The sequence below is a fragment of the Balaenoptera acutorostrata genome, chromosome 9 (genome assembly GCF_949987535.1).
Source record: "Balaenoptera acutorostrata chromosome 9, mBalAcu1.1, whole genome shotgun sequence".
Lineage (NCBI taxonomy): Eukaryota > Metazoa > Chordata > Mammalia > Artiodactyla > Balaenopteridae > Balaenoptera > Balaenoptera acutorostrata.
The window spans coordinates 52385316-52395178 of NC_080072.1; the positions used below are offsets into that span (position 1 = coordinate 52385316).

Sequence of the window (9863 nt, forward strand, 5' to 3'; positions counted from 1 at the left end):
GTACCTCACAGGAAGAGAACACTAGGTTCCAGGACAGCTTCCTAACTACGTGGTATAGGTTTGTACCTGGGACCTGTATGTAGTTGCAAGTGTATTTGTGTCCATGTGTGCATGGGTGTGCATCCCAGTCATGGAGTCCCCAGCTCTGGTCTGTGTCCCAAGGGCAGGGTCTGCCTGAGGTAGGGGTCAGCCAGGCAGCAGAGAAGAAGACAAAGAAAAAGAAGGGAGAACAGCTCAGGGCTGAGGAGAGAAGCCTGTCGGGTTGGTCATGACACAGTCAGTCCTCAAACCCTAGATGCCTGGTGCCAAGACAGGGTGCTTCCGTGACCCGGGCTCTGCCACAGCCTACTGTGCAACTTTGGACAGGACCTTCCCCTCTCTGAGCTACTGTCCTCATCTGAAGAATAAAAGGAATGGACTTGATGACCTCCTAGGGCCCTTACAAGTCTAACAATCTTTTGGAGAGACTGACACACAAAGACAGCCAGAGATGGAACCTTATAGAGATGGGGAGAGAGCCCAAAAGGAAGAAGAGACGAGAGCGAGGGGTGGGATGGCAGGAGGACGAGAGAGGAGAATCCCAGGGAGGCCCATCGTGGGTCAGGGAGCTGGGGAGGGGTTCCCTGCTGGGGACCCTGTCCTCAGGGCCAAGACAGGACGTGGTAGACAATGCAGCCTTGCGCATGACAGGGAGCAGTTGTCACCACCCCACCTGTCTCCTGGTCTGTGGGAGGAGAAAGATGGTAGGTAACAGACAAATGTTCTGCCCCCCTGACCTGAGTCCTGCCTCCACTCCAGCTCTCCAGGTGTTCCAGGGGAAAGGGGGGAGCTGCAGGCAAAGGGGAGCTCCCAGGACTGGGAATCAGGAAGCCATGTTTCAGGCCCTGCTGTGCTGTGGGATCGGGGCCAACTCCCAGCCTCCATCACTTGATCTGTGAACCCAGCAGGCTGGGTCTTGCACAGCAGTACTGGGTTCTGAGGGACCCAGCCAGGGCGGGCTCTCTAGAGAGCTGAGATCCTTCTCTCCTGCCTGGAGGTTCTTCCCCCACCTCTGATGTGGGTGCTGAGACTGTGCACAATCCAAGAGGCAGCAAGCCGCTGGACAAAGGAGCTGGCCTTGTGCTGGGCGGGAGGCCTGTGCTACAAGGGAGCCCCCATCGGTCATCAGCCCTCCAGGCCCCCTGGCCTGGGACCTTCCTTCCGTAAGCCCTTCTCACAGCCACCCCCAGGGCACAAGCAGGGTCCTCCCTCCTTGGCCTGCGCTCAAGGGGTGCCGATGGGCCCCTAGCCGATGTCCACACTGCTCCTCTGGCTGCCTGGCCTCTGCCCTAGGCGGAGGCCCTTTGTACTTGGGCCCTCACAGGCAGGGCTTCGTGCATTCCCGTGTCTGTGTCCAGGAAGTGTTCATGTCCTGTTTTCCCCCTCAGGCCGAGGCTGCCAGGGAAGGAGAGGGTGGGGGTAAGCAGGCCTCTCCTTCCTCCACTGTGGTCATTTCCCCCAGAGGCTTTAGGGGCTGGAAGGAAAGGGTACTCCTCTCTCTGCCATAGTCTGAAATGACTGAAGATTGGAGGCAGAGGGATGAAGGAAATGACCCCTTACCCTGAAAGCTTAGGGAGTGGTGGATCTTGCACACGCACGCACACCAGTTCTGCTGTGGCAGGAGAAACTATCCGTGCAACCCAGGTTGAGACGGTCTCCTTCCCCACTGACACCAAGCCAGCCCCTCCTCCCCTCCCTCCCTGGGGGTGGGGGCCACCCCGCCACCCCCAAGCTGTCTCCATTGCTTTTTGCTATGTTTTTAATAACTGAACATCGACATTAACAAGGCAGGTGGTTGCAGCTCTTCCCAGCAACCCCATTTAGAATCATTGAATCATCAAATCATCAAATCCTAGAATCCTGGAATCACAGAACGTCTGCTTCTTCGGCTCCTAGAGTCTCAGCAACTTAAAGTCACAGAATGTCGGAATCACACAACCACGCATCCACACAGCCCTGGCCGGGAGCTGAGAGTCATGGAAGGCTGGAACCCCACTAACTGACAATGCCAGATTCTCCAGAGAGCTCATCCACCGCAACTTCCTCCTTTTACAGGTGAGAAAATGCAGCCCAGAAAGTGGCCTTATGCAAGATCACTGGACAGTAGGAGCCAAGCAATGCCCAGCTCCGAGATTGCAAGATGGGACCTCAGTAACCCAGTCTTCCGGAAATGGCGCAACTTTTACTTTCGGGAATACAGATATTCAAGCTGGAGTGATGCTGCTCTTTTAGCTTTGCTCATTTCTCCTCCCTCCCAACCCCACCCCCACTGGGCCCTGCAGCTGGCACTTCATCTCTCCACCCCTCTTACCCTTGGTTCCTGCAACTCCCTCACCTTTCCCCCTCCCTGGGTCTGTACTCAGGCCCCTCAAATAAAGACAACAATAGATGGGTGAAGTTCGAGGGGTCAAGTCTCTCAGGGTGGAGGACAAGAAAAGCAAAATGCCTGCCCCCTGAAGCTACCAGCCAGAGAGCAAGCTCCCCAGAGGAGGTGCCCTGAACAAGAGACCAGAACGTCCTGGACCCCCTGGGGGTCCAGGCGCACCAGAAGCAGCAGCTTCAAGGAAGCTGGAATCAAAGAGGAGGGAAGCAGTGAAGGCTTACCGCTGATATTAAACCATCACGGATGTATGTTTAGCGTTTTCATAAATTTACATTTTAACTCGTTTTGGAATGTACTCATACATTTTTGAATTTGAATTTTATTAAATATTATATTTTACAGATTGTTTTAATTTTTGAATTCTGAACGCTCTTCGCCCAGGGCAGATCCCGCATCCCCACGCTACAGACAAGGACGCAGCAGCCCCCAGTGGGATCCAGGTCCCCTGGTTTCTGTTTAGCCTCAAAGCTCCTGACCTGGGACGCCGTTCTGAGACCTTCTGCTCCTTAGAGGGCCCTGACCCAGGCCCAGGCATGTGCCCTCAAACCCTTGTCTTCCCTCATGTGGCCACCCAGACCCCGGGGTGGCGCTCTCTCTCCCTTCACCTCTACAGCTGACCGGCTCCCTCCTCTACCTCTGCCCCCTCTGTCCCCTCCCCTCCAACTTTGGTTTTTCCCTGTTCAGCCTCATCATCCCATGTCTGAACCACACTGCCTCAGCCTCCTGCCTCACTCCTGCTATGTGCTCCCCACCCCATGGCCCAGGGAGCTTCATAACAAGCAGGTCTGAACAGTGCCTGACCTGCTTTCATCTCTTCCCCTAGTGCCCAGGACACACACACACACACACACACACACACACACACACACACACACACACACACACACACACACACACACACACACCAATTCCATCACTCAGCCGCCCTGGCTGTCCAGCATCCAGCTCCATGGAATGCTTCCCTCCCTCTGTCTGTCACCAGCAAGCCTTCACATTCGCCATTCTCTCCTTCTCTCTGTCCAGAACTTTCTCCTGGCTCATTCCTCAGCTCTCAGTTTAAATGTTTCCTCCTGGAAGCTTCCCAACTTGCCCTCCCTCCCACTCTGGGCTGAATTCGGGGCCCCTGCTCTGTCCCACCATGGCCCCCAAGTTTCTCCCCATCGCTGCCTTCCCCCCACACAATCTACCAGCATCAATCTTTGTCTGTGCCCCTCCGCCACCCTATCACCTGTCCACCCTTGGCCCTGGTACCTGGGTCTGTCTACTTGCCAAGAGGCAGACGCCTTGTTGCTCAGACTTGGCAGAATGTGTGGCCGAAATTTAAGGCCCCCACCATGCTCTCTCTACCTACCCTCTCTGCTGAGCACAGAGTAGGTGCTCACTAACTGTCTACCTATTAAGGCCTGGCAGTACACAGTGTGTGGCACGGACAGGGAGGGCTGGGGTGCTCAGAGGAAGTGAGAGTCCCTGGGCTGGGCTGGGGACTTCCTGGAGGAAGCATTTGGGATGATCCTCCACATGTCAGTCCTAAAACAGCAATTGAGGACAGACCACAGGAAGTCCCCAGCCAGCCTTAGGGCCATCAGGGCAAACCATCAGAGTGGGACCAGAGTCTGCAATGAGGGAGATTCAGTGACCAGAGCCCAGGACAGGGCCACTGGAGGGGCTGGTGGTGCATTCGGGGAAGACTTCCTGGAGAAGGAGCTACTTCTGGCTGGTTTGGGGCAGGGGAGAAGGTGGAGATGAAGCAGGTTGGAGACAGAGATGTGAAAGAGAAAGCTCTGTTCCTTCTTGTCCTTTACCCCTTAAAGGAAAGGGAGGTGGGATTCGGATGGGCAAGAGGAAAGAAAGAAGGCCAAGGCGGCATGGAGATAACATCAGTGCTGACACCATGGCCAGGGTGGGTATGGGTGGCTGGGGCTGGCAGGGAGCAGGTTCCCAGCTGTGGTTGGGAAACGTTTCCTGTCTCCTTGCCAGGGGTGTCATTAATAATCATTTACCCGCCACAGGCAGCACGGAGGCTAGCCAGGGAGCAGCATGGAGCTGGGGCCGGAGCCCAGCCTGGCAGCCAGGAGAGCTGTATTCTAGGACCAGTCCTGCCACCTTGCTGTGAAACCTGGACAAGTCACCTGGCCTCTCTTGGTCTCTGGTAATGCTGGTCAAAGGAGGGTCTTAAGAGGAGGCTCCCTAAAGATCTCCCTGCTCTGGGCCTCAGTTTCCCTAGATGGCAGTAGGGCTGCCGCCCCTACAGGGGGATAGGGACCTCTGATGATCAATATGAGCATCTATGTTGAGCCCAGCTCAGGACACATGGGAGGGGCAGACCCAGCCCAGCCTCTCAAGAGCTCGAATTCTGGCAGGAGCCAGACCCCAACACCATGGGATGCATGCCTGGAGCATATCATGTGCATGTCAGGCTGCGGGAAACAGAAGGGAGGGCCGTCTGCCCAAGGCCTGAGGGGCTGACAGTGTGGCTGGGCCACGAAGATGGGGTTTCTTAGACACAGAAAATGGGAGCCCCATGAGGCTTATTTAGTCACTGCTATGACTGCAGCACTTAACACTGTGCCTGCCTGGTGCATAGCAGGTGCTCAATAAATGCTTTCAGACAACAGAATGAGCTCCTGTTAAAGGAGACATTTGTGAAAGGAGCTTGGAATTTGGAAAGAGCTGCCTAAACGGTGATGATGAAGATGATGACAATGATGATTCTGCCCAAAGACAACAGGATGGGAAAAGGTTGGACATGAAAGCTTGAGAAGGTAGGAGGCCCAGGGATGGCCATCCAAAACCAGACAGTATTGCTTGGGAATGATCAACAGTCTTCAAGATTCCTTCTTCCAGTTGGGCTAGAATTTTCCTCAGCCTCAGGCCACATTTCTCTGCCCATCCAACACCCCCTTCAAGGCTCAGCTCAAGCCCACTTACTTCAGAGAACCTTCTGGAATGTGGTGCTGAGGCATTGGCCCCGAGCCCCTTCCCCTGACTGACTGTGATGGTTTCTGTGCCTTCCAACCACAAGGAGTCCTGGCCTTTCATGTTCTCGAGTCCTTGTTGGCAGGCTGTCCACTTAGGTCTCCCCATAGCTTTCTCTGGAGGGTATGACCTGGATCCTCCTACTGGGTCGATCAGACTAGAGGGTCCCCAAAGGTGTGATCTGGCTTCATTTTTCAGAAAAAGGTCTCTGTGAGGAAAGGAACTATCCCCCAATCAGATATGGGGTCAACACAAGTGGAGATAGATTGAGGTCTTCCTGGTTGCCTCCCAGCCCAGTGACCCTCTCTGGGCGCCACACAGAGAAGGGAAGAGGACCGGGCAGCATGCAGAAGGGGGCACTTGGCTTCTCAGCACCCCGGAGATGACATGAGAAGGAAGGGCACTGGGCCACACTTGGGACTAAGACATCATGGTTGGCAAACTTGCCTAACTCCCAGCCCAGCCCCAGCCGCTCTTGCGCCGAGGAGGCGCCACCGGGGATACCACCCAGGTCTCAGCACCTGCGCCTGGACCCCCACCCTCTGTGGAGAACCATGAGGTGGTAGTAAACACAGTGAGCCCGAGACACGTGCATCCTCTCCCCGCCCCTTCCAATCCCGGCCCAAAACATGAGACAGGCTAAGAGGAAAAGAACAAAGGTTCCAGGACCTCCACGTCGCCCGCCGCCCGCCTGTCCAGCGCCTGTTCAGCCGGAAACCCAAGACAAAGGCCTTGGTGAAAGCGGGGAGGATGAAGGGCAAAGGGTAGAGGCAGCCTGGCTTGGGCATCTCAGGGGACCTAACTGGGAGGGAAGCGAGAACAGGATGGCAGCCAAGCTTTCCCTGCACACACACGTCACTCCACAAACATTTATGGGACACCTGCTGTATTCTGCACACCCGAACATCACATACCTCATTCCTCACCCCACACACCTTATACACCCACTCCCTCACCCCCTGCAGCACCTTCCACAGCCCTCCACCCCCCCTCTCCCCACACATACCCTAGCTAACTGGATACCCTTCACACGTAAACAGCTCACAGGGAGAGAAGATCACATAATCCACGTGTCACACCGAAAAGCCAGCCAGCTCACACACCCACACTTCATGCCACACTCACACTCAACCTCCCAGCGCACCTCACACACCCGACACTCACCTCTCCAAGCACAGACACACAGTTCCAATTAAATTCAATACACACACATCACCTAGGCATAGAGACACACCCTGCATAGATAATGTGCACACCTAATGTCACACCAAAATGTCAAATGTTTGTGGGCACACACAGCTCCTTAGCACAGACAGTCCTGCCTGCACACTGCCTCCTCCCCACATGCACTTGGGCATGCACACACACACACACACACACACACACACACACACACGTAGTCAACAAGTTCTTGCCTTGGCCCCCTGGACCCTGGCTGCTGCACACTTCCTACCCAGAGCTGTACAAACAGTCATCACACAGACACATGACACTCAAACACCAACACACACGTCCCAATATATTTCCCGAGCAACTCCAGGATGTAACTCGGTGACTCGAAGCCAGTCACCTAGGCTGCAAACGCACTCAGACACAGCTCTCCCACCCCAACTCCCCTCTACCAAGACATCCAATGAAACCTTTCATCAGATCCCTCCAGTGGCTCTTCCTGGTTACACACAACAGTCCATAACACACACAAATACACACACAATCCCCCATGTAAGCTGCCCCTACAATTACTCCACCCCACGATGACACATAACCACGTACACATAAGTTCCCCTAACACACAACAGTCATACATACATCTACCACTCCACACTCACAACTCGGCCTCCCTAGCTGCACACGCCATGCAACGCCACTACACTCACAGTCCTCACACTCATCATAAGCCCCCCCAGATTCCCCCAAATAATCCCACTGCTGATGACACACACAATACTACATGACACAACACACATGATCACACACAAGGCACACCCAACACACACAACCCAGCTCATCCTACTCAAACACATACCACCCAGACTCGCCCAGCCCTGGACACCTCCCACCACAAGTGACTGACACCAGGTTGCAGGCTATTCCTCCCCTCCCTCATCCCAAGCCCCCGGCTTCCCAAGTCCAGTTCAGCAGGGATGAGGGGGTTTATAAGTTATGAACCCCAGTGCCTCACTGCACAATCCCCACCCACCTTAAATCCCTCGGTACCGCCCAAGGGCTGCTTGCTCCATGTTTAGCCCCTTCCACCAGCACCCACACCATGCCATGCCTGACAACAGGGGAGGGGTAGAGGTCCTGGGGACACCAGCGTGGCATTCTGAGCCTGTCCCCTCACCACCCCAAAGTAGAGGCTGATATAAGGGGAAGGATGACCACAGGGAAAGGCCCTAGAACAAAGACAGAAACCTAGAGAAATTGGGGGAGTGATGGGCAGACTGAGAGAGGCGGGCACGTGGGCAAAAGAGACCAAACAAGAAAGAAATAGAGGAGCAGAGGGAGAAGATGCCCAGAAAGGCTCAGAGAAGCCGGAGGAGAAACTGGGGCCACCATACCCAGAGAGAAACAAGAGGAGAGGGTGAGACAAGCCGGAAAAGACTAGGATCTTCTATACAGGAGGGAGGAGGGAAAGCAGGAAGAGGGTGGGAGGGGGATCCTGCAGAGAAGGAGAGACAAACTGTAATGGAAAGAGGCATTTGGACCCTGGGTGGGGTCTGGTGTGAGGACTGAAGTCCAGGTGTTTGAGTGGGAATCTGGGTGAGGACACAGATGAGGCCTGTGGAGTAGGGGTTCAGGGGCTTGAGATGAGGCCCCAGCTCTGAGGTGGGGTCCTGGTTGAGAGTCGGGGGTTCAGGTGTTCTGGGTGTGCCTGGAGTCTGATAAATATATTGGGGGTCCAGGGGTATGGGCAGGGGTCCTCTACTATTCTGGGAGGCAGGGGGTTCCAGGCTCAAACAGAACTCTTGGGTGTGGACAGGGGTCCCATTGTGGATTGGGAGTTCAGTGCTTGGGGGTGGAGTCCCAGATCTGAAGAGGGTTCAGAGTCTGGCGTGAGGTTTTGAACTGTGAGCTGAGGACTCAATGTCTCTGGATATGAGCTGCAGTCCCAGCACAGAAGTGGGATTTTCAGCTAGGGGAGGGGTCCCCACCCTAGGAGGGTTCAGGGACGGGGTAGACCCTGGGACCGGCGACAGCACGCTCCGCGGAGGACCCGGCTGGGCGCTCACCCAACACCCCGTTCCCCTCGTGCCCAGAGCGGGGGCGGGGGGGCCCTACCTGCAGGCTGTCGGCGCATGGCTGCGGCGGCGGCGGCTCGTCCGGCTTGAGGAAGACCTGCTGGCCCCGCCTGAGGAATTGGACAACAGCGATGAGGATGTGGTGCAGCACCAGGACCATGCTCACAGCCGCCCGCCCGCCCGCCGGCCTGGCCGCTGCGCTTGGCCAGGGCGTCCGCGACAGCTTCGCCTGGTCCGCGCGAGTGTCCGCCCTGGCCCCGCCCCGAACCGCCCACTTCCCGCCCCCCGACCGCCCCGGCCCCGCCCACCTTCCGCAACCGTGGACAGCACCTCTTAGCTCGTCCAATCTTCCCACCCCCACCAGAGCCCCCCACCAGCTCTCACTTCCCTTATCTCTCCGCTCTCAAGATTCTTCCAGCTTGTGCGCTATTAGGATCCCCCGCCTGATAGCCGGCTCTCAGCCTTCGCTCCCTTCTCTTGCCCCTTCGCCACTCCTTTCACTACCTCTCAGGGGTCGCCTCTCTGAGCCTCTCTCCTGATCACATCCTCTCCCTCCACCACTTACTTACAAAGTCCTGAAGCCAGGCTACAGTCCCAAGGCAGAGACCAGCGCAGTGAGGGGGCGGGGGGGGGGGCGGTCCGGAGGGGGAGATAGAGGGGAAGGGACCACTGGCACGAACAAGGAGCCCTGGGCTTGCTCTTCTTCCAGGAAAAAGGGGGGAAATCAGGGGAAATTTTAGAGGTCGCTCCGAGTCTGACAGGCCCTGGGAGCAGTAGCAAATCTGGGAGGGAGACACGTGCGCACAGACACGCGAGCGCACACACAGGCGCACCATTCCCAAGTTGTGGGTAGGGGCACTGGGCAGGCAGGTCTGCGTTGGCGTCCCCGCAAGCCAGAGAGGGTGCAGGCCCCAGGGCCACACAGTCCACAGTTCCGCGGTGGGACTTGAGACCCCGAAGCGCAATTCACCGCAGAGCGGCCTCTGTGCTCAGGCACCCGCTGCAGCCGTGACGCTCCTGCGCCCCCTGCTGTGCCAGCGCGGCGGCGCAGCCCGGCCCGATTTGCCATCTGCGCGGGAGGGGCGGGTGTCGGAGGGGAAAGGGGTCACCTGGGCCAGCTCCCTGCCTGGACCCAACCGGCTCCTAGCCTCCGCTTGGCATGAGGTCGGCTGGGGCGGTGGGACGTGTCTGGACTGGAGGGTGCTCTTGGGTGTCTCCTGGCC

The 9863-nt window shown here is 56.8% G+C and overlaps 1 protein-coding gene across 2 annotated transcripts in view; it reads right to left on the reverse strand.

Annotated features, from left to right (window-relative positions):
- Window positions 1-8844, reverse strand: part of PDE2A (phosphodiesterase 2A) — a 63724-nt gene extending 54880 nt beyond the window's left edge. The window contains exon 1 of one of the 2 annotated variants that reach the window (XM_007173677.3): window positions 8681-8844. In XM_007173677.3, the coding sequence (XP_007173739.2) occupies window positions 8681-8800 (120 nt within the window). In that variant the 5' untranslated portion in view covers window positions 8801-8844. The remainder of the gene's footprint in view (window positions 1-8680) is intronic. The other variant, XM_007173678.3, reaches the window with a different exon arrangement.
- Between the last annotated feature and the right edge of the window lie 1019 nt (window positions 8845-9863).